Source organism: Bubalus kerabau, chromosome 19 (genome assembly GCF_029407905.1).
Source record: "Bubalus kerabau isolate K-KA32 ecotype Philippines breed swamp buffalo chromosome 19, PCC_UOA_SB_1v2, whole genome shotgun sequence".
Lineage (NCBI taxonomy): Eukaryota > Metazoa > Chordata > Mammalia > Artiodactyla > Bovidae > Bubalus > Bubalus kerabau.
In genome coordinates, this window is record NC_073642.1 from 55,427,634 (window position 1) to 55,453,630 (window position 25,997).

General features: G+C 34.7%; 1 protein-coding gene across 3 annotated transcripts in view; it reads left to right on the top strand.

Moving 5' to 3' along the window:
* TOGARAM1 (TOG array regulator of axonemal microtubules 1) overlaps nucleotides 1-25,997 on the top strand; it is a 78,447-nt gene that overhangs the window by 41,421 nt on the left and 11,029 nt on the right. For 2 of the 3 annotated variants that reach the window (XM_055556473.1, XM_055556471.1), the window contains exons 8-16: nucleotides 998-1,150; nucleotides 10,309-10,407; nucleotides 11,618-11,790; nucleotides 12,277-12,430; nucleotides 14,989-15,142; nucleotides 21,171-21,276; nucleotides 21,542-21,777; nucleotides 22,178-22,336; nucleotides 25,133-25,259. In XM_055556473.1, coding sequence (XP_055412448.1) covers nucleotides 998-1,150; nucleotides 10,309-10,407; nucleotides 11,618-11,790; nucleotides 12,277-12,430; nucleotides 14,989-15,142; nucleotides 21,171-21,276; nucleotides 21,542-21,777; nucleotides 22,178-22,336; nucleotides 25,133-25,259 — 1,361 coding nt within the window. The remainder of the gene's footprint in view (nucleotides 1-997; nucleotides 1,151-10,308; nucleotides 10,408-11,617; nucleotides 11,791-12,276; nucleotides 12,431-14,988; nucleotides 15,143-21,170; nucleotides 21,277-21,541; nucleotides 21,778-22,177; nucleotides 22,337-25,132; nucleotides 25,260-25,997) is intronic. The other variant, XM_055556472.1, reaches the window with a different exon arrangement.

The window sequence follows — 25,997 nt, forward strand, 5'->3', positions numbered from 1 at the left end:
CACCAGCCATGTCCTCTCCCCACTGTCCTGTTTTTATTAAAATACCATCAATGGTATTAAATTATATTTTATTATTATTTTATTATTATTACTTAATGGTTTACATAGTAGATATACATAAAAATGGATGGTGACTCAAATATATATTGCCTGGGATTTTCCACTTTGTAGTTTTGTGGTCTTACCAACTGCGAAGTGTTAGTATAGAATGTTCAGTTTAAACATTCATGTGTAGATTAAAATTTTAAGTATTTATTAAAAGGAGGCCTACATTAAGGGTTTGATTTGCTTTTTTTTAAATGGGAATGTAACATTTGGATATTTACCATATGCTAGTCTCTGTGATAAGCCCTTTACATTTTCTTCGTTTAATCCTCAGAAAGGTTCTGAAAGAGCTACTTTAATACTTCTATCCCCGTTTTACAAATACAGTTAAGTGTCTTGCCCGTTTTCTGTATAGTTGAAGTGGCAGTACTATGATTTAAAGCCGTGAAGCATGAGTCCAGATTCTGAGCTCGTTTACAACATAGTTTACTGCCCCACAAGCTAGATCATGAGAGTGGGAGAAAAGAGAGAAATGGAAAATAGAAATGGAGCCCTTTCTCAGGACATAGGTTAAACATTCTAGATTTTAAACAATTTTGTTGTGCTGCAAAGTGTAAAATTTCATTTAAGCATTAAATGGCTATCATATTTTTAAAACATGATTGTTTACCTCTTTCATTCATTGAATTTTTTATTTCATTGTCATTTTAAAGCCTGTTTTATAAAATAAGATAGTATAGCATATACATGTTCTGATCTGCTAGTAAAGTAAAAAATATTACAATATTTAAAAGAAAGTAAAACTTTAAAAAACATAGTATAATGTTATAATTTCTAGTATTATTGAAACCTTTCTAAAACGTTAGGAGCCAAGATAGAGAAGAGATCCATATTTCCTTATGGTGTTACCTATATCATTCAGATAAGTTGTTTTATGTATTTTATTTTATAGGGACTACAACATCCAGTGTAAGCATAATTGGTCATCGTATGAACTATGGGTTTGGATGTGGTGACTTTGAAGAGGATAGGTCACATGACATTTCACCTAGTGCTTTAAAAATACAAAATAAGGAACAACCAAGACATTATAAGCATACGAAAGGTTAGTACATTTCAATCACAAGTTCATTTTTAGGACTGAGTGTCTTTGAATTTCATATCTTCCATTAACATGCCAATAAAGAAAAACTAACTGAGATTTCTCAGTTTTGAGACTTTTCTTCTTACCCTTCTGATGTGTGGTTGTCAAAATAATTCTGCCAAATAGAACACATAGTTTACATGTTAATATATGGTTATGTCTCAGGAGTTAATCCAGGGAACCTGTTACCCGAGAGGTTAAATCTAGGGAGTCGTTGCTGACCTTTACCCACAAACACATAGAGACACACTCTCTGTACGTGTGCCACTTTAAAATGGGGTGGAGAAGTCATATGAACAAATGATTCCCAGATGCCTACTTATGTTGTAACCATGGAGTAAAACTGTGGAAACAGGATTATAATTTTCCTGTAGTAGAACCTGGAAAGTTTTTTTGTTATCACAAGCCATTGTTAACAATGTACCCTTTTTTTTTCTTTCTTTTTTTTTTTTTTAAACTTAATAACAAGCAGCACTTCTATGACTGCTTCCCTCCCCTCCTGCCCAGAGAACCTGTTACAGCTGCTTTTAACATTTTTTCCTCAGAGTAAGAGGCAATAATTTTGAGCCATCAGGGAAGCCCAATTTTGAAGGGCATAAATATTTAAATAGAGTAAATAGAAGTCACCTGTATTTCAGCATTGCGGTCTACCAGTAAATGTAAGGAACTGTCATTTTTTTGTGTGTAGCAACTTTTATAATAAGGTCAACTTTTGTTAGTCTCTGGTCCTCTTAAGTCATATATGTCCAGGTAGTCAGGCATTTTAGTTTATGTATGCTTTTTGTGGAACTAATGCAAATTGAGTAAGAGTGAACTTGATTTTAGACACTTTTTCTTGTTTTTTGTTGTTTTTATTTTGGTAAATTTCTAAAAATTTAATCTGTAAGATAATCCATAGTATCTGTTCTTTGTGAGAAAGATCATTTGCCCATTGTTTTTATTAATACAAAAGAGGATGACGGGGTTTTTTTGTATTTACTTACATATTTTATTTTTTATATAAGAAAAACCAAATACAAAAATATTTTTCTTTCTAAAGGAAATATAATTTCATTGTTTTCAAATAATTGCTGAATATATTTTTTTACTGCCAATGGCTTTTTTTTTTATCATAAAAATATTGATATCTTTGATCAACAGTTAATTCTACTACAGAAAATTCCATCAAACTTACACTTCCAACTCTAAACCAAACATCTACTAGATCTATCTGGTCAACAAGAATAAACATATTCAAAACCAAACTTATCTTCCTTTCTAGACTTATTCCTCTTCCTTTTTTTTAATCTGTTTTTATTAGTGGCATTATCATTTTCCCAGTTATGGAGACTTAAAACTTTAGAGTCATCTTTTCTACTTCTCTTTACCCTTCAGGCAGTGACCAATCCTACCAGTTCTTTTCAGTTTAACTTGGGTAACTTCTTCCCTGGGTAATTACAGTAGCCTTCTGATAAGACATTTTGTCTCTTATTTTCATTTATTTTCAATTCAGTGTACATACTCTTCCAGAATTATCTTTCTAATCATCTCTTCCTTGCTCAAAACCTTTAGTGGTTTTCACAGGATAAATTTCCAACTCTGTAGCATCATTTTTTCATACCCTTAATAATTTTGCCTCAGCTTATTACCTTTCTTGCGTTACCTCTTGAAAGTGAAAGTGAACTCACTCAGTCGTGTCCAACTCTTTGGACCCCGTGGACTGTAGCCTACCAGGCTCTTCTGTCCATGGGATTTTCCAGGCAAGAATACTGTAGTGTGTTGCCATTTCCTTCTCCAGGAGATCTTTCCAAACCAGGGACAGAACCCAGGTCTCCCACATTGTAGGCAGACACTGTACCGTATGAGCCACCAGGGAAGCATTACCTCTTAGTATACCTCTATTCATGCCCTATCCTCTGGCATTATTTATTTATTTGTGGTGCACTGTGTCTTCATTGCTGTGCACAGGCTTTCTTTAGTTGTGATGAGCGGAGGCTTCTCCTCCTAGCAGTATGCAGACTTCTCATTGTGGTGGCTTCTCTTGTTTCAGAGCACAGGCTCTCAGTGCATGGACTTCAGGAGTTGTTGTGTTCAGGCTTAGTAGTTGCTACTGTTTGGCTTAGTAATTGTGGCTCGCAGGCCCTAGAGCTTGGGCTTAATAGTTGTGGTACTTAGTTGCTTAGTTGTGGCTTAGTTGCTCCGTGGCATGTGGAATCTTCCCAACCAGGGATCGAACCCATGTCCCTTACACTGGCAGGTGAATTCTTACCTACTGTATCACCAGGGAACTCCATATCTGCTTTTTGAAGCTGGCTAAAATCCATTTCTTTATAAAGCTTTCCGCATGCTTCTGGTCTGGAGTAGTATAAGATAAGATTAAGATATAGGCATCTTTATATCTGTATTATGCTTTGTATATAATGGTGCATGTGTATGTGTGCACTGTCACTCAGTGATGTCTGACTCTTTGCGACCCCATGGACTGTAATCTACCAGGCTCCTCTGTCAGGGAGGTTTGCCATTTCCTACTTTAGAGGATCTTCCTGACCCAGGGATTGAACCTGCATCTCTTGTGTCTCCTGCATTGGCCTTTACCACTGAGCCACCTGGGAAGTCACATATCAAATGAATGGAGTGATGATGAGCCAGCCAAAACTAATAATCATGTAAAACCTGCATCCTCAAATAATCAGGTTAAAGTAAATATTGAGTGCAATGCTAAAAGGAATAAAAAGACTCCCAGGAGAAATATTGGTGATGAGTGACAGATGTGAATGGATTTCTTTTGCAAGAAAGAAACCTCAGACTTTTTTAGAACTAGCTCTCCAAACCTCCTCTTCTTTCTCTCCTCTGCTGATTGTCCTTTTGAATGTGACCATTTTCTAGCATAATAACCTTGAACTTCAATTAACGATTTAAGAAAGTGATTAAGATGGATGTTTGTTGCTAGCAAACTAGATTCTATAACAATATTTTCTCTTTCTCTATTTGAATAAATGGGGCAGAAATAACAACAACAACAAAGGATAGTTCATATGCAAAGAATCTTTTAAACATCTTTATTTTAGAATTGAGATTTGAGCAATATTTCTTTCAATAATTCTTTGCTTTAAATAAAATATAGGGTAAAAAGTGAAAGTAATATTAAAAATGATGCTATGTCAGACTTCCCTGGTGGTCCAGTGATTAAAACTCCATGCTTCCAATGCAGGGGGCAGAGGTTTGATTGATCCCTGGTCGGGAAACTAAGATCTTACTAAGATCTTACATGCTGAGTGATGCAGTGGAAAAAAAAAATGGCGTTATGTCGGTGTTTCTTATAAATGAAATTAAACTACTTAGGTCTAGTCTTTATGTATTTCCTCCCATGAGATTTGTTTAATTATCAATCACCTCTTAATAGTTAATGTATAGATTTTATGTTTGTTAACTATTGTGGAGCAAATTGTTCCGTTTACTGAGATTTGTTTCTGTGTCATTGAACACTTTCTGGGGCTATCAGATGTTTCTGTCAATTGACCCTAAATTAATTGTATTTTGCTTTCATTTTTTTGTCTTGTAACATTCATTTAACATATTTATTGAGCACCTGCTGTGTGCCAAGCACTGTACTAATGGTCTCTGGAAAAGAATGATAATCAAAGCTAGACATGAGTCCTATCCCCTTACAGTCTAGTAGGAGAAAGAATAATTAAATAAATAATCATAAACTGAGGTAGAAGTTAATCTAGGAAAGTACAGATTGCTGTGAGGTTGACTTGATCTGTTCCCAGGGGTGAGAAGCTTTCCTTCAAGGTTATCCTCTTTTTGTTTGATTATTGTGCTATGATTATTTTCTAACATCTTCAAAACTCTTAATTCTGATATGTATGAACTCCTTAAGTAAAGAAAGTTTTCTTTTCTGTCCAGTGCCTAGTCTGAACTAGATTTCATTTTTTTTTAATTGCGGTATAGTTGATTTACAATATTGTGTTAGTTTCAAATATATAGCAAAGTGATTCAGTTTCATGTATGTATATATAGAGAGATGTAGTTCGGAGAAGGCAATGGCTCCCCACTCCAGTACTCTTGCCTGGAAAATCCCATGGACGCGGGAGCCTGGTGGGCTGCAGTCCATGGGGTCGCGAAGAGTCGGACACGACTGAGTGACTTCACTTAACTTTTCACTTTCATGCTTGGAGAAGGAAATGGGAACCCACTCCAGTGTTCTTGCCTGGAGAATCCCAGGGATGGGGGAGCCTGGTGGGCTGCTGTCTATGGGGTCGCACAGAGTCGGACACTACTGAAGTGACTTAGCAGCAGCAGTTCAGATTAATTTTCCTTATAGATTATTATTAATACAAGATATTGAATATAGTTCCCTGTGTAAATCCTTTTTGCTTATCTGTTTTATGTATAGTAATGTGTATATGTTAATCCTGTACTCCTAGTTTATTCTTTTCACATGCCTGTCAGCCTTCTGTATGTCTTCTTTGAAGAAATGTCTATTTAGGTCTTCTGCTCACTTTCGATTGGGTTATTCAGTTTTTTGGTTATTGAGTTGTATGTGCTATTTGCATATTTTATGAAGTAAGCCCTTCTCAGTCACATCATTGACAAATATTTTTTCCAAGTCCATAGGTGGTCTTTTTGTTTTGTTTATACAGCAGTTTCCTTCACTCTGCCAAAGCTTATAAGTTTGGCTAGGTCTAATTTGTTTATCTTTGCTTCTGTTCCTTTTGCCTTTGGAGAATGATCTAAGAAGACATTGATACAATTTATGTCTGAGAATTTTTTGTCTATGTTTTCTTCTAGGAGTTTCATGGTGCCTTGATATTTAGGTCTTACAAGGTTTATTTTTGTGTATGGTGTGAAGTAGTGTTCTAATTTCATTGATTTACATGTAACTGTCCAGCTTTCCCAACACCACTTGCTGAAGAGACTGAAAACTTCTCAAACATAGAGAAGGAAACAGATACCCAGGTACAGGAAGTACAGAGGGTCCTAAACAAAATGAACCTAAACACCCACACAAAGGCATATCATAATTAACATAGAAAAAGAAAAGATTCTAAAGACAGCAAGAGGAAAAGAGTCAAAGAGTCAGTTACAGGGGAACCCCCATAAGGCTATCACCTGATTTTTTGCATAAATTTTGCAGGCCACAAGGGGATGGCATTGTATATTCAAAGTCCTGAAAGGGAGAAAAACCTGCAACATAGGATACTCTACCCAGCAAAATTGTCACACAAATCTAAAATATACAGTAGATTCACAAAACCAAAAAAGAAAGGAACTCTAGCATAATATAGAAGAAAATCATCAAACTCTAAAAGGAAATACAAAAAGAAAAAATGCAAAATCAGCTGGGAGGCAAGTTTTCAAATGGCAGTGTGTACATTCGCTTACTCCTTGGAAGGAAAGTTATGACCAACCTAGATAGCATATTCAAAAGCAGAGACATTACTTTGCCAACAAAGGTCCGTCTAGTCAAGGCTATGGTTTTTCCTGTGGTCACGTATGGATGTGAGAGTTGGACTCTGAAGAAGGCTGAGTGCTGAAGAATTGATGCTTTTGAACTGTGGTGTTGGAGAAGACTCTTGAGAGTCCCTTGGACTGCAAGGAGATCCCACCAGTCCATTCTGAAGGAGATCAGCCCTGGGATTTCTTTGGAAGGAATGATGCTAAAGCTGAAACTCCAGTACTTTGGCCACCTCATGCGAAGAGTTAACTCACTGGAAAAGACTCTGATGCTGGGAGGGATTGGGGGCAGGAGGAGAAGGAGACGACAGAGGATGAGATGGCTGGATGGCATCACTGACTCGATGGACGTGAGTCTGAGTGAACTCCGGGAGTTGGTGATGGACAGGGAGGCCTTGGTGTGCTGCGATTCATGGGGTTGCAAAGAGTCGGACACGACTGAGCAACTGATCTGATCTCATCTGACATACCTACTAATATTACTTTAAATGTCTGTGGACTAAATGCTCTAATCAAAAAACAAAGAGTGGCAGATTGGATTAAAAAAAAAAACAAAAAAACCCCACAAGAACCTATAATAGGCTACCTACAAGAGAATCATCTTAGGGTAAAGGACACACACAGATTGAAAGTGAGGGGATCGAAAAAGATATATCATGCAAATGGAAGTAGCAAGAAAATGGGAGTAGCGATAATTATATCAGACAAATTGACTTAAAAACAAAGTCCATAAAGAGAACATTCTATCATGACAAAGGGATAAATATGGGAAGAGGATATTACATTTATTAACATGTGCATCCAGTATAGGAGCACCTAAATATATAAAATGAATACTAAAAACATGAAGGGAGAAATTGAGAGGAATACAATAATAGTAGGCAACTTTAAACCCCACTGAAACCAATGGACAGATCTTCCAGACAGAAAATCAGTAAAGAAACAGAGATCATAAATGATACAATAGATCAGGTGGATTTAATTAATATCTATAGGGCACTACATCCAAAAACCCCAGAATCACATTTTTTTTTCAAGTGCCCGTGGAATGTTCTCTGCAGTAGACCACATACTAGGTTACAAAACAAACCTTAACAAAGTTAAGAGGATAGAAATTATTTCTAGTATCTTTTCTGACCACAACAGTATGAAGCTAGAAATCAGCCACAGAAAGAAAATAAGAAGAAAAAAAAACCACTTGGATACTAAACCACATACTACTAAAAACCAGTGGGTCATCATTGAAATCAAAGAGGAAATCAGAAAACACCTCAAGACAAATGACAATGAAAACACCTTACAGAATCTATGGGATGCAGCAAAAACTTTTCTAAGAGGGAAGTTTATAGTGACACAGGCCTTAAGAAAGAAGAAAAATCTCAAAAAATCTCCCACCTAAAAGACCTAGAAGAAGGACAAATGAGACCCAAAAATCAGCAGAAGGAAGGAAATAAATATATGTCAGAGAATAAATAAATGAGATAAAAAAGTGCGGAGATCAATAAAATCAAGAGCCCCCTCTTTTTAAAAAAAAAAAAAAAATTAATAACCTCTAGCCAAGTTCAAGAAGAAAAGAGATAGGACCCAAAAAACAACACAAGAAAGTAAAGAGAAATAACAACTGATTCCACAGAAATACAAAAACTCATACTATAAAGATTTATATGCCAACAAATTAGACAAGTTTTTAGAAATATGCAGTCTGCCAAAATTGAATCAAGAAGAAACAGATATTTGAACAAACCAATTACTAAAAGAGAAATCGAATATCTATTTTGAAAAACTCCCTACAAACAAAAGTCTAGGACCAGATGGTCTCACTGAGGAACTCCACCAAACATACAAAGACTGCACACCTATGCTCAAATTATTCCAAAAGACTGAAGAGAAGGGAACACTCCCAAATTCATTCTAAAAGCCACCATCATCCTGATATCAAAACCAAGGATAATTACAATAAAAAAGAAGAAAGAAAATTACATGTTGATATGTTTGATAAATATAGATGTAAAAATCCTCAATAAAATATTAGCAAACTGAATCCAATACAGTACATAAAAAGGATCAAAAAGCATGATTGAGTTGGATTCACTGTAGGGTCTCAAGGACAGTTTATTATACCTAATCAAATCAATGTGATATATATCACATCATCAAAAGAAAAGACAGAAATTATATGATCATTTCAATAGACGCAGAAAAAGCATTTGATAAAATTCAACATCCATCCATTATTTAAAAAAAAAAAAAAACTTCTCACCAAAGTGGGTATAGGTAAGTGTTAGTCACTCAGCCGTGTCTGACTCTGCAACACCATGGACTGCAGCCTGCCAGGCTTCTCTGTCCATGGGATTCTCCAGGCAAGAATAGTGGAGTGGGTAGCCATTCCCTTCTCCAGAAGACCTTCCCTATCCAGGGATTGAACCCAAGTCTCCTGCATTACAGACAAGCTTCTTTTTTTACCATCTGGGCCACCAGGGAAGCCCTGTAAGTAGGTACAAAGGGAATGAATCTCAAAAGCAATTTACAACAAACCCACAGCCAACATAATACTCAGTGGTGAAATGATGAATGCCTTCCTGCTAAATTCAGGAACAAGGCAAGGATGCCTGCTCTCACCACTTCTACTCAGTGTAGCTTTGGAAGCTCTAGCCACAGCAGTCAGACAAGAAAAAGTAATAAAAGATATCCAAATCAGAAGGGAGGATGTAAAGCTGTCACTATTTGTAGATGATATGATACTCTCTACATGCTGCTGCTGCTGCTAAATCCCTTCAGTCATGTCCGACTCTGTGCGACCCCATAGATGGCAGCCTACCGGGCTCCTCCGTCCATGGGATTTTCCAGGCAAGAGTACTTGAGTGGGTTGCCATTGCCTTCTCCAGATACTCTATATACAGATCCCTAAAAACTCCACACAAAAACTATTAGAACAAATAAGTGAATTCGGCAAGGTAGCAGGATACAAGAGTATCCTGCTTCATTTCTTTATACTTAAAACCAAATACCAGAAAGTAAAAAAAAAAATCACATCCAAATATTAAATAAAATATCTAGGACTAAACTTAACCACAGGAGTGAAAGACCTGTACACTGAAGACAATAAAACATTGATAAAAGAAATTGAAGATGATTTTAAGAAATGGAAAGATATCGTTTGCTCTTTGATTTCAAGATTTAATATTGTTATACTGCCCAAAACAAACTATACAGATTTAATGTGATCCCTATCAATATAACCATGATAAATTTCACAGAACTAGAACAAATAATAATAACATGTATATGGAACCACAAGCACCCAGAATTGCCAAAGCAATACTGAGGAAAAAGAAAAAAGCTGGAGGCGCATTCCTTTCAGACTTCAAACAATACTGCAAAGTTACAGTAATCAAACAGCTTGGTATTGGCACAAAAGCAGATATATAGATCAATGGAACAGAACACAGAGCTCAAAAATAAACCCACAAACCTGCAGTCAATTAATCTATGACAAAAGACACAAGAATATACACTGAACAAACCAAGTATTCTAAGTATTTATTGAATTAATGTGTAAATATATAAATGATAAATTCTTTGTGTGAAATTAATTTTCAGTTTTAAAAAACCATGTCATGATATCCTAAAATACTACATAAGTATGTATTTTTTTAATGCTTTTTTGTTTGTTTCTTTAGCATCTACAGGGTCATCATCAAATTTCCACCAAATTTCCAGTTTTGACTTCATGTCTACAAATACCTTATCAGAAGACTCAGTAGTAGTTGTTGGAAAAGGTATTTTAAAATTATTTAGCTTTTTAAATGTATGTTTTCTTCATGTATAAGCAAAGCGTATCAATAAAGAATAGAGAAGAGTGTGCTTCAGGTGTTGAATAGAACTTTCTTTTTGAAAAAATTGTTAAATTGAAAGAATTAAAAGTGAATACTTAGCACCACATTTCTATCCTCTAATGAAACAATGGTAAATTTATGTCAGTAATTTTCAGAGAGATGTATTATGTGACAGGTACAGTTTAGGCACTTTTTAAGATACTTCTAGGATAGCTTAAATAATTTTATTGCCATTTAAATTCAAATTATAGTCCTTTTTGATTGACTTAGTAATCAATATAAATTCATATAATTCTATAACATCTCATGCAAAGACTAGACAAATCTTAATTAGTATCTGTTATATATTTCAGGTAGGTTGAGAAACCTTTGAACGACTTGTTTGCAAATATCCTTTAAAATTATCATTTTTCCCCCAACTTGATTGAGGTATAATTGATGAATAAAATTGTAAGACATTTAAAGTGTACAATGTGATGATTAAATACCTATATGCATTGTAAAAAGATTTCTCCATCTAGTCCATTAACACAACCCAACTAGATTCTTTTTTAATTGCAAAACTAGAATATGATGATAGATGTTGAGGGTGTACATCTTATTTTTGGTAAATAGAATGAAATGCTTAGAAAGCTTTCCTGACTTCTTTGCTGATATCATTAAGTTAATTTTAGATCCTCCTCAGATTGACTTCAACCTCCCCTTATATGCTTATTTTCTCTATTTGCCTTGTGCCCAAACATCACTCCACAAACATGCTTTCTACTTGTTCAGCTCTGCTTATGAACACCTTTATCTCATAGGATGTTCTCCCTGCCTTCCTCACTTGTCTACTCAAATTCTTTTATGTCTTCCAGTCCCAGCTCAAATCCTTGCTCTTTGAAACCACCTTAAACACTCAGCTCACCTAACCTTTCCTTCATGTGAACTCAGAACTTACAATATGCAAATATGCAGTTCTCATTTGACATCATCATGAAATGTCTTCTTATTATAGTATCATTTTGATAAGGTGTTTTTATATTTTGTGATTATTTAACATGTTTTTCTTATTATATTGTTTACTTCTTTTAAAACCTTGTCTTAAAACTTTGTTGTCCAGAATAACATCACATAAATATCTAATGACAGTTTGATGGTTGGTTGCTTTCAGGGGTATTTGGAAATCCAATTCCAGCACCAGCAACCTGCAGTCAATCAGTGATAACTTCTGTGGAAAATGGGGTTTCGTTTTCAGTTAAAAATACTGAACCACCACCAGGGATTTATGGAAGAGCAGTTCAGCAGAGTATTCCATCATATGTTGATTCTGAGAATGAAAAAGATGTAAGGTTATTTCCTAATTATTAGGATAAATTCAAGCTTATGATACATCATTGTTTTGGGTATATCAGATTTGGGGTGATAAAAGTGCTTTGATTATAATTTTTTAAATCTCAATGTAATTGAAATTCCAGAACCTTAATCACATAAATGATAGATTAATTCTCCTTTTCCACCAAATATATTGTTATTCTGGTGTAAAGTATCTAATGTACTTTATATTCTACATGTACTTTTTATACATATATATGTGTGTATGTATATATTTGACAATTTTCTAGGATATCCTCAAGGAGTAACAAACTAGTATCTTTAGGCACAAATTTAGTTCGCAGTTAGTACTGTGTAATTCTATTCAATTTTAGAATTACTGAAATAAGGACTAAGAAATGTATAATTTATTTTGTATAGCTTACAGTTGCCTAGAATAAGATAGTTTAAGTGTCAAATTTTCTAAATGATTAGAGCTATTTGAACTTTTTCATGCAGATTAAAGTTTCTATTTCAAAATCTACTTATGACAAGATGAGACAAAAGAGAAAAGAGGAAAAAGAATTTTTTGACACTAAAGATTCTGAAAAGAAGGAACAGAGTCCCTGGGAACGAATGAGACTTACAGGAAATGAAAAAATGGCACCTCAAAGTAAGTGGAATTTAACATTTGGTGTGATTTTATTTAACTCATAATACTCTAAAACTACTGTACTGAGGTTTAACTGAGGGTGATATATGACTAATAATGGAATATGTTGAACTATCATACTGAAATTTGAATGACTCAGTAACATATATAATTAACTATATATAATAGTTATATATAATATGATATATAACTATTTGAAATTTGAATGACTCTATTTGAAATTTGAATTTATAACTTTGAAATTTGAATTTTCAGCATTCTCAAATAATTTCACTATTACTGTCATAAAATCTAGGGGAGGAAAAACCCACAAAACTTCTTACCTAAGCCAGTAGTTCAAAGTAGGAATGGAAGTACAAATATAGCAAATAATATAAATAGTAACAAATCACAAATTATTGCATATTCATTCTAGAGACATCAGCTAATTTTGTGATTTTTCACCTATAATGTAGGCTTTACAGGTTTTATTTCTAAGAAGTATAAGGAGAGTACTTCCCTGAAGTTACCCTTATATTATTTGAACAGAAGAGTATGTTTACAAGATAAATACAGAAAGTGAGAACAACCTTTTAGAGACTGTTGTCATAACACTTTTATTGTATTTTATAAAATATCAGTCTGCAAGAGAGGAAGTTTAAGAAATAAAACAAAGCCCCTAGCCTGGGCAACACTGCTTTAGATCGATGTTCTGTACACCTCCTTTTCCAGAGTAATATTTGTTTTGTTTTGTTTCTCTTTTTTCCAGGTAAAAACAATAGAAATTGTCATATAATGCCAAGGTTGATAATTTGGTGTTATATACGCATCCCTTCCTAATGAATTATTCTCTCTTGAGAATGAAAGTAAAATAGATATAGAGAGGAAGTCCTTAAAACTTTAGCAACAGTTTTTTCACCTGTAATACAGGAATAATAGTAACCATCACATAAGGTTGTCGAATGAATCAAATGAGATGATGTAAATGAAGCATTTAGCACAATGCAGGCAGGAGTTCAATAAATGATAGTTAGTAGTGCTGTTTTAAATTTGCTGTTCTTTCTAGGTTATAAAATTCCAAAGGTTTTTTTTTTTTTTAATACATATCAGTCTTATTTATGAAATCTAATGAGGGTACATCTGAACCATCAAAAAAATTATTGAGGTCTATTTATTATATTCGTTAATTGTCATGTAATTTTCTTCAGATATGATTTACTCAAAAATTGGTATTAATTTATCACTTCAGTAATCCAAAATAATATATTCATCTTTTTGCATGCATCTTCTTATCTGGTATGTGATAAAATTTGGAAAGCACAAATTCTTTCTTAGACCTCTTTATATAAAATCAAGAGCGATAGTAGGCCTAGATGAAAATCCTGCCTTTGCCACTCATTAGCATGGAGACCTTGAATACATTTCTTAGCCTCAGTAAAACTCAGTTGTATTTTCGGCTGCAAATTGGAGATAATGAGAATATGTATCACACCTTTGTTGAGAGAATTAAATGTAAAGTTTGTAAAGCATTTGTCACAACATCTAATATGAAGTATTTAAATATCTCTTTAGGGACTTCCCTGGTGGCCCAGTGGTTAAAAATCAGTGCTTCCAATGCTGGGTATGCAGGCTCAATCCCTGGTCGGAGAACTAAGATCCCATATGCCATGTAGTGTAGCCAAAAAAAACTCTTAACATGAAAAAATAACTAATCTCTACCCACTTACAAAAGCCATTACACATTCTATTTTATCTTTTTGATTTTCTTTTCTTTCTGACACCTTCACTACATGTGTCTTACAGTGTTCAGTGCCTTTGTGGTAGGCATTGCCCTAGGCACTTACTTCCCCAGTATCTAGCACATGCCTTATATCTGGAAAATGGATGGTAAATGTTTGATTGTGGAAGAACCATTCATGCTACTACATATGATCTTAGGATTTTTAGTATACCATAAATGCTATACCAGTAGCAAAACTGGTAATTTATATACAGTTGTTATGAAGCTTTATTTCTCTTATCAATTATATGGTAAATTAGGTATGCATCCACATTTTTTTTTTACAAAATGGGATCATATTCTTCTTACCAACTTTTATTGATAGCTGTTAAAGCTAAACTTCGTTGTATGACTCATGACTGCAAAACCACTTAAACATTTATAGTAATGTAATTTAATAGTTTTATATAAAATAAGTTTTTAAATAACTTGGACATCAGGTATTACAGTTTTGTTGGAGACTGAACTAATAGTTGGGGCTTCCCCACTGGCTCCGCAGTAAAGAATCCACCTGCAATGCAGGGTTCAGTCCCTGGGTCAGGAAGATATCCCCAGCAGAAGGAAATGTCAACCCACTCTAGTGTTCTTGCCTGGAAGACCCCATGGAACAGAGGAGCCTGGCGGGTTATAGTCCATGAGATCACAAAAGAGTCAGACACAACTTAGCGACTAAATAACAACAACAAACTAATATAAGTTTCTATAAGAAATATTTATAGACTCCATGGTCAGAATATTATTTGTACCCCTTTGTATCAGAGTTAGTTTACGCTTTATTTAGTATGTTTCTTTGTTTTAGATGAAGCATCTCCTGGAGCCATTCCACAGTATAAAGAAAGGATGCCCTCTGTCACTCATAGTCCAGAAATAATGGATTCATCAGAACTGCGGCCATTTTCCAAACCCGAAGTAGCACTGACAGAAGCTCTGAGGCTTTTAGCTGATGAGGATTGGTGAGTTTACCATCCCTGGCCCAAAAGTTTGCTGAAATTATCTTTTATAAATTGAAACATTTTCCTATTAGTTGTAGAAATGATTACTTAAGTTCTTAGGCAGTCTGGGTTTTTCCCAACTTATAATTAATAGCGCTGAACTCTGGGCCTCATAGAGTGCTATATTAACAGTTATGACATGTATTATAAGGATATAGTTTAGCTTTATTAAGCGTTCGGTATTAAGTACAAATCTCATCATTTCTCCAAGTGTTTCTCTGTGACATATATTCTCCAAAAGTCTTGAAAATACTTACTCTGTTTCTGCCACGGCTGCATAGCTACCCAGCCAGCCCAGCCAGTAAATCAAGGCAAACAGAAAGACAGTGGCATCCACTTGCTTCAGCTGGAGCATGTACTGGCTGCTCTGTCCCATTTCCTCCTCTGTTCCTTCAGTCTGTCTTCATCCTCAGTGTGTACCTCATCATCAGTTTTGCTTTTTGTCCTCGATCATATTCATCAGCATGAAAATGTGCCATGATATTTCTTCTTTTTAAAAATCCTTCCTAAACTGCACACCTTCTTCACATTTTCACATTTCTTTTTTCCTCACTTGTTAGCAAAAGACCTTAAAAATGCCAATTCATTTGTCTACTTTTTCACTTCTTGTTCTCTTCTCAGCCTTCTTTAATTGACTTTCAACCCTCCCCTCCATGACCATCACTTTGCTTCACTAAAACTGCAAAAATAACCATTTACTAAATCTACACTGGTCATTTACTGTCATTTACTTAGCCTCTCAGCATCATTTGTAATACAGTTGACACTCCTTTTTTTTTTTAATTAATTAATTTTTCTTTTGACTGCATTGGGTCTTTGTTGCTATGTGCGAGCTTATCTTGGTTCTTTTCCTTCTTCAGTACTTAGTGCTTATTGGTGTTCTGTTTTATTTCAGTATTAAGGAGTGCTCCAGAATTTAATCCACTGACATTCTCTATTTACATTCATTTCAAGGATCCAGGCTGGCAATCTCTTCCTATAAACAGCCAGACAGTAAAATATTTTAGACTTTGCAGGCCACATGTCTCTGTTGCAGCTACTCAACTTTGCTGTTATAATGAAAAATCAGGCTTGGACATTATGAAAACAAATGGGGATGGCTGTGCTTAAATGAACTTTACTTATAAAAATTTGACTTATAGAAGAAAACTCTGATGGGGCCAGATTTGGTCAGTGAGTCATAGTTTGCCAATCCCTTTCTTAAATGATCTCATTCAGCTTCATAGCTTTAAATTCTACCCATACTCTGATTTCTCATAAATGCATATCTTAATTCCTGGTATCTTCTTGAGCTCTAAGCTTATAAGCTCTAAGCTTCTACTTGACACTTCCACTTGGATTACAGTAGACATTTTAAATTTAATATGTCTAAAGTAGAACTGTTAAACTTCTACTTCTTGCCAAGATGGATTAACAGGTATTAGATTTGCCTTCACATTAGAAAGAACTAAAGAAATCATACAAAATACATGAAGTGGTTTTGAGAATATTGTTCATCAGGCAGTGAAAGACAGTGATCCCTAAGAAACAAAGAAGGTGATCCCTATAACTGCCCTTGCTATCTTCCTGCAGAGTTTTCAAATCACAGCTTAGGGAGGGGAAAACCATGTACATAGCAGGAGAAATGGAGATGAAACTGGGAGTTTGGGGAGGCCAAGATAGCTACAGCTTGTAGCCAGAATGCCAGAGGAGGATATAGCTTCTTAAAGAACTCTAGAATCCTTCAGAGAAGTACTCTCGAATGTTTAGCTGAGTATTGGTCAAGGATGCGTGTGAAGCCAGAACAAGAAACACTCATAGAAGTTACAAAGAACAATCCCTGGAGCATATACAAGGCCAAGAATACTTTTCTGTCCCCACCAGCAGAGTGGAAAACCTTACAAGTTACATGGCATTGTACAATAGTCCAGAGAGTTTTGCTTCATCTATGTAATGCATAAACCCTAGGCTAAAGACTGACTTTGTTCCACCAAACAGAACATAGAAGCAAGACCTGAGAGGATCAGACTTTCCAAATAACTATATCTCATAACAAAGCTAAGGATATTTATAGGAATATAAAAATATCTAAGATAAAAATTCACAGTGCCTGGCATCTGGTAACAAATTACCAGGCATGCAAAGAGACAGGAAAACACAACCCATAATGAGAGGGGAGACAAAGCAAACAATGGAAACTAATCCAAAAATGGTATCAGGTCAGTTCAGTTACTCAGTAGTGTCTGACTCTTTGCGACCCCATGGACTGCAGCACACCAGGCTTCCCTGTTCATCACCAACTCGTGGAGCTTACTCAAACTCCTGTCCATCATGTTGGTGATGGCATCCAACCATCTCATCCTCTGTCGTCCCCTTCTCCCGCCTTCAATCTTTCCCAGCATCAGGATCTTTTCCAATGAGTTGGTTCTTTGGTGGCCAGAGTATTGGAGTTTCAGCATCAGTTCTTCCAATGAATATTCAGGACTGATTTCCTTTAGGAAGGACTGGTTTGATCTCCTTGCAGTCCAAGGGACTCTCAAGAGTCTTCTCCAACACCACAATTCAAATGCGTCAATTCTTTGGCTCTCAGCTTTCTTTATAATCCAACTCTCACATCCGTACAAGACCACTGGAAAAACCATAGCTTTGACTAGATGCACCTTTGTTGGTACAGTAATGTCTCTGCTTTTTAATAAGCTGTCTAGGTTGGTCATAACTTTTCTTCCAAGGAGCAAGCATCTTTTAATTTCATGGCTGCAGTCACCATCTGCAGTGATTTTGGAGCCCCCCAAAATAAATTCTGTCACTGTTTCCATTGTCTCCTCATCTATTTGCTATGAAGTGATGGAACTGGATGCCATGATCTTAGTTTCCTGAATGTTGAGTTTTAAGCCAACTTTTTCACTCTCCTCTTTCACTTTTATCAAGAGGCTCTTTAGTTCTTCTTCACTTTCTGCCATAAGTGTGGTATCATCTGCATATCTGAGGTTATTGATACTTCTCCTGGCAATCTTGATTCCAGCTTGTGCTTCATCCAGCCTGGCATTTCACATGATGTACTCTGCATATAAGTTAAATAAGCAGGGTGACAACAAACAGCCTTGACCTACTCCTTTCCCGATTTGGAACCAGTCTGTTGCTAACTGTTGCTATAGATTATAGAATTACTAGACAAATTATTTTAACTGTAGTTATAATTCTAATCCATTATGTTAGAGAAGCTAGAGGAAAGACATGAACAGAGGATTGGTGAACTGTAGGGAGACTTGCAAAATCCCTTTTGCCATATAATGTAACATGATCGAGGGAAGTAATAGCCCATCATATTCACCCTTAAGGGGAGGGTATTATTCAGGTCATGTATACTAGGGGCAGGAAGCAAGGTTTAGACTTCTGTCTTATCATTTAGATTGTCATTAGACATTTATCATTAGAATCATTTAGAATTCTCTATCACATCATGAATAAAGAGGGCCATTTTATATTGATAAGGGAGTTAATTCAGCAAGAAGACATGGCCGTCCTGAACATTTATTTATCATATACTGGAGCTTCAGAATATATTAAGCAACTACTGGTAGAACTGCAGAGAAATAAACAAATCCACAATTATAGTTGGAACTCAGACAATCCTCTCATTAATTGATGGAACTAGAAGAAAGAAAATCAGTAAGAATATAGAAGAATTTCAACTTGACCTGATTGACATTTATAGAACACTTCAGCTAAAACAACAGAATTCATTCTTTTCAAGTCCAGAAGGGTCTTTACTGAGAAAGACTGTGTTCTGAAACATAAAACAAGTAATTTAAAAGGTTTCAGATTATGCAAGGTTTGTTCTCTAACCACAGTGGAATTAAATTAGAAGTTAGAAACACATACCTGAAAAATCTCTAAATATTTGGGAACTACGTATCATACTTACTAATCACCCATGGCTCTAAGAATGGAAAATTAGCATTTTGAATTTAATGAAATTAAAAATGAAACAAAATTCGTGGGATACAGCTAAATTAGAGGAGAATTTATAGCCCTGTAATTATAAAAGATGAAAAGTTTTATATCAGTGACCTCAGGTTTCACCTGAAACTGAAATGCAAATGAAGCCCAAAATAAGCAAAGAAAGAAAATAATAAAGAATGTAATGGAAATCAATGAAATAGAAAACAAACAATTGGGAATACAAATGAAAATAAAAGCAGTCTCTTGGAGAAGATAAATATAATTGGTAAACCTTTTAGTCAGACTGATGAAGAAAAAAAGAGAAGAAACAAATTACTACATCAGGAATGAGAGAAGGAATATCACTACTGATCCTACAGCTATTAAATAAATAATGAAGGGAAAAAATAAATAATAAAGGAATATGATAAATAGCTTTAGGCCCATAAATTTGACAGCTTAGTAAAATGGACAGATTTTTGGAAAGACACAATCTACCAAAACTCACTCAAAAAGATACAGATAATCTGTATTACCTAATATCTCTTGAGGAAATTGAATTTGAATTTCTTTCCCACAAAGAAAACTTCATGCTTGGGTAGTTTCACTAATGATTTATATCAAACATTTAAGGAAGAAATAAATTTTACACAAACTTCTGGAACATTGAAGAAGCTGATGTACTTCCTGTCTCATTCTTTGCCGTCAGCATTACCCTGATGCCAGAACAATGCAGATAAATGTTTCACGTGAACTTGAAAAAACGGTCTGCATTCTGGTGTTGGTTGTAGTGTTCTATCAATGTTAAGAAGATCAAGTTGGTTGGTAGTGGTTGAAAGTGTTAAATTTCCTGTATACTTACTGGTTTCTTGTTTATTTTTTCTATCAGTTACTGGGCTTTTAAAATCTCTAAGTATAGTTTAAGCTTTGTATATTCCTTCTTAAATTAAGTTGATTTTTTTGGTTGTTGTTGGTTTCTCTTTAGCACTTAAATTTTATTCAGTGTTTTCTGGCTTGTATATTTCTGACCTGAAGTCTTTTATCATTGTTATCTTCATTCTGCTGTATGTTGCCCTTTTTTCCTATGGCTGTTTTTAAGAATATTCCCTTTAACAGTCTTTTTAGTAATTTGATAATAATGTTCCATTTTGTGTTTTTTTGTGGTTATCCCGTTTAGGATTTGTTCTTGGATCTGAGAATTTAGAGCTTTGATCAAATTTGGAAAAATTTCAGCCATTCTTTCTTAATTTTTCTGCCTTCCTCACTCTTGACTCCACTTTCTATTATTCATGTTTAGAATCTGGTTGTTTATGCATCTGAATGGTAATTGTAACAGCTTTATGCTTATCCAAAAAATGAAAATCTTGAACCAGGCATCTGCTAAATAGATTTACTCTTGCCACCTTGAAATCTTGAGTCTTTTCTCCCTGTTATCCCATAACTTATTCAAGGGATTTAAATGCTTAAAAAAGTAACCACTATCAATATTACCAACTAAGGAAACTCAGCTTACATTTTTCAAATTATTAAAATGGAAACCATCAAGTTTGAAATGTAATGCCTCTATCCCACTTAAATCTACTCTCTTGTTAGTATTCACCTACCCTTCATCTGTCTCATTAGGTAAGATAATGAAAAAGAAATACGAGTTACATAACCATAAATGTTTTTCTGCTCTTGGATCACCAACAAAATTATGGCTAGTTATTTAATCTCCTTCCATTTTCGTTTTATTGCTTCCCTCACATTTGCCATTCCTTTCCTTTCTGTTCTCTAAAAAGAATATGACATACTTACTAGTGGAGAAATGTTCCTTTTTATTTACAAAGCATATGCTTAATTTGACTGTCAGTAGTGGTTTTGAATGGTGTTTTGAATCAGGAGTAGAACTGGGGGAGTAAATAATACTTTCCATATCTTTTATTTGAGCTTCCTGCATAATAAGGGAAGATAGACAGGGTCTCCTCATTGGCAATAATCCATACTTACAAAAGAAGAAGAAATCTGAGATCCTGTTCTAGTGGAGCCCCATTTAATACATGATTTTGTTTGTTTCTTTTTCTCATAGGGAGAAGAAAATTGAGGGACTGAACTTTATTAGATGTTTAGCTGCTTTTCATTCTGAAATACTGAACACAAAGTTGCATGAAACAAATTTTGCAGTAGTTCAAGAGGTAAACTTATTTTTCAGCTGAGTTAAGGAGTGTTTGGATAACAAAATATAAACATGCCATATTTACTTGACCTTGAAAAACTGTACTAAATGAAATCATTAGGCTTGTATGTAAAGTAACTCATGCCTTACTTTGCAACATTTTAAAAAATTTATAAAATGTTGATTTTTTTAAAGACATAAATAATAAATTTGGCTTTAAGGTCATTATTACTGATTTTCTTTCAGAATTTCAGCAAAATGTACATTTTGGAAATTTTTTTTAGGTAAAGAATTTACGCTCTGGAGTTTCTCGTGCTGCTGTGGTCTGTTTAAGTGATCTTTTCACTCACCAGAAAAAGAGCATGGATCAAGAACTAGATAATACCGTAAAAGTTTTGTTGCAGAAGTCAGGAGAATCAAATACATTTATAAGAGAAGATGTTGACAAGGCATTAAGAGCTATGATCACTAATGTAACTCCTGCACGTGCAGTTGTTTCTCTTATCAATGGAGGACAAAGGTAATGTCAAAATAATCTGGACATGTCCTTAAACTAAAAATGCAGTTGTTTATAATCTGGGGTATAGGGGAAAAGTGCAAATTTCAATGTTATTTCAGTCAGAAAACATGTATTAAATAATTCCTTTGTGGTAAAAGTCAGATTAGGTACTAAGCATACAGAAGACAATAATATTGTTGTTTTAATAGTGTTCCTAATCTTCATAGATCTGGAGCTAAATAAATGTCAGTGATTATAACTTTTGTTTTTAACTTCTTGGAAGAGATAGCTAATGTAAATAATTTGTCATTTTGTCCTGCAACGATGGTGGCTGAGGCTTAGGAGTAATCATTTAACTTTTAAGGTATATCTTTGGAAAATAGTTTATCAACTCTATTGTAATTGACCATGTTTCCTCTAGCCACTTACACATTGCAGTAAGAAGATGTGCTGCCCAGCATTTATCAGATGTGGTAGAATTTATGGAACCAGAGCGTGTTTTATCTGGAACAAAGGATATGGCTGACCGTATATTACCCGCTGCTGCTAAATTTGCTCAGGACAGCTCACCAGAAACCAGGTGAGTAGCTGCTAATAATATTTGTTGAGTCTCTTATTTACTACAAGGGCTTAAATGTAGAAACAAAGGTTGAAGAAGAATAAACATTTTTCTAAATGGAGAAGTGGGACCCCCACAGATTGGTGCTGGGGGATGATCTTTTTTGACTGATCTGTAAATGACCTTGAGGGAGTGCACAGTGAATTCTCCAAATTTACAAATGACACTACATACTTCTGGGTAGTAAGATGCCATGTCCCAGGGATGATCTGCCTGAAAACCATATAAGACTATATAAGTGGGCAGAAAAGTGGCAGAATAAATTCATTGTGGGCAAATATAAGGTAAATACATTTAGGGGAAAATGATGTATTTCCAAGCAGGTAAAATCAGGAAGAATACAGGAAGAAAACTGATTAGCATGAGATATGTGCACTTAGAAAATTCCATGAATTCTTGATTGCTATCCTGTACTCAAAGAACTATTTTATGAAGGTTTAGAATGGTCAGAGAAAGATAACAGAGTAATTAAGAAATGGATGGTACTATAGCTGTAATGCTAACAGAAGTTTGGATGTAATCAGAAGCTTAGGTTCAATTCCTAGCTCGAGCCACTGTCAGCCCTTAGCAAGTTACTTAACCTCTGTTAGCCTCTGTCTCATCATCTATACAATTAGTAAGGTTTGACTAGATGTTTATAATGTTTCATACAGAATCTAAAAATTATGGCAGTTATATGTGAACTCAGATTAAAGGGAGAAGGTAGGACCTTGACTTTGTGGAGACTGAAAAGTAAAGAAGGACATCAAACTTCTAAAATTTTAAGACAGAGATGTTCATTACTTTAAGTATCTACAGTTAAGCTTGTGGAAGTCATTATGTCAAAAAAATATTATAGAAACTAAATATATTCATTTAATATTCCTGCATAACAAATAACCACAAACATAGTGATTTAAGGCAACACAAGCTCTTTTAGCTTACCATTTTTAGGTTAGAAGTCTGACATGCTCAATTGGGTTCTCTGCTTAGCGTTTCATAAGGCTGATATCAAGGTGGTAACAGTGCAGGGCTCTTGCACTACAGAAGAATCTGCTTGCAAACTCAGCTTGTTGACTGAATTCAGTTTCTTGTGATTATTGGACAGAGGTTACCATTTCCTTGCTGGCTCTCAGCCGGAATCTTTTCTCAGCTCTCTTACGTCCACCTGAATTCCTTCTCATGCAGCCCACCTCCATCTTCAAGCCAGCAGCAACAAGGCGAATCCCTCTCATGCTTGGAATTTCTTTGACTTCTTTTTCTTCTACCAGCTACAGAAAGCTCTGTGCATTTAAGGGCTCATGTGATTCACTTAGGTCCACCCAGATCATCTCCCTATCTTAAAATCAGCTGTACCATTAAATATAACATAATCCTGGAAGTTACATCTCATATATTCACAAATTTTAGGAATTAGAGCAGGATATCTTTGGGGTAACCATTTTAGAAGTTGTGCATACCTCAGTAAAGTTCAAAACAATTAAGGAGGGTTGGATCATAATAGACCAGTTAGAAACAAAATAAAATTTACAATAGTTGTTTTTTTTACATTTTAACTTTTCCTTAATGGCATAGTAATTCTTCTAATCCATTTTGTCATTTCTTAGATTCTTATTTAAAGTTTTAAAATTACAGAATAATGACAACTTTCCAGCTATAGTGTTTCTTACATTTTTGTCTTTTGCTTGCTCCTTTGTTTGTTTTAGCCATTCACATATCATTACAGTCTATGGTAGACATGCAGTCCTTACCATTCTGGGATAAAAGTTAGAGTCAGCTTTGATACTATAACTAATTAGGAGCTATTTATCTGGGTGTTAACCTTATTCTGGTTGTGGGGCAAGAAAACTAATTTTTATTCTCTTATATTACCTCCCTTTCTGTAATTTCATTACATTTGAACAAGTCTAGTTGATATAAATGATTCTGGGATCATCTTCTACATCTCCCCTATAAAAGCTTTGCCTTCTCTGGTTCTTCTAGTGTCATACATTCCAAGTTGTAGGTAAAAGTATAATTGTAATTATTTTAGGGTCAAGTCTCCAGGAAGAAGAAGAATACAGTTTTATGAGGTAATACAAGACCCCCCTGTCGAAAAATAATCTCCAGTATGCACTTCCACCACATCATTTACCATTATAATGATATCCTGGCTTAGGGTATTATCCCAAAAGAATTATGTTAAAACTAATGTAGCATTTAAAAAAACACCTAGTTTTGGAGAACATTAGACATTTCATTAATGTATCAGCCACGATTTACCAGCTAACTTTGGAAGTATTTTAGATAGCAAAGAATAGGTTTTTGAAGAATTGAAGCCCAGGTACGTTTTGGCAGGAAGAAGAAAAGAGAGAGAGTCAGAAATACAGAATCTTGGGTTGACTTAGGCCAGAATATCTGGCCAGTCTGTGAGCAGCAAAAGGTCACCAGACAAGGAAGTCAGGACAAACACTTCTTTTAATTCACAGTTGTGCCAAATGCCAGTCTTTTTATGGACCCTTGGGTGCCTGAAAAATAGTCATAGCTTTTGACTCTGTGTGACATATAGCTAAAAGATTTGAAGCTATGTTTTTTTAAAGGTGGGTGGCAGGAGAATGCTATACACTCTAATCCAGGTAGTGCAACTATATTTCAGTGGCTTATTTAATATAGGGATGATAATCTTGATGTTGATAGGTTTTTTTTTTCTACTGGGGGAAAAAAATTAAATCTAAGGACAGAAACTTAAGCTTGTTAAGATTTATAGAATCATTTCACATATTTCTTAAATATCCATAGGTATTATGGCCGAAAGATGCTTTTCCTCATGATGTGTCATCCTAACTTTGATAAAATGCTTGAAAAGTACGTGCCATCTAAAGATTTGCCATATATTAAGGAATCTGTTAAAAGCTTACGGCAAAAGGTATGTAGAAGAAATTTATAACACAACTTTAAAAGCAATGTTCATTTGCTGAGGAAGGTAAAGGATAGAAATAATTACTTGTTTGATTATTTCTGTTAACCATTCAGAATAGATCTACAGTAGCATTTCAACAACTGTAGTACTGAGGAGACATTCATATTGTCAGTAAATGTTTATTGAATAGAAGGTTGATATTAGGTAGAATGTAGTAGTGTGGCTTATTGGAATTACAAGACTTGTGTTTGAATCACAACTTGAGAAGTAGCAATTATATAATCTTACACATATCATTTCTTTATTTATAAAATGAGGATAATGTTTATTACACTTAGTTCTTACTTTATTTTCCTTGTACGTTCCACTGTTAGAGCTTCTACCACATTGTTGATAAAGGAGTTCCTTGAGGGGAAGCCCCATGTTTTATATATCCTTGTAGATAATGAGTATTCAAAAATGTCTGTAAATGAGTAACTGAGGGACTGTCAAGTGAAATGAAATGTGAAAAGTGCCTTATAAAGTAACCCAAGAGTTGGTAATGTTATTCTTCTTACCTTTGAGTTTCTTTACAATAAAAGAGTGATCAATTTATAATTATCCACTCTATATTGCTAAAGATTATAAACTTTCTGAATGGGTTGATTGTGTTCCCCCCAAAACAAAGGGCTTTTATTTTTTGTTTTGTTTTTGGTTTTTGTACTTGCTATTTTTCCTTATTTTTTTGTTTTGTTTTGTTTTTGT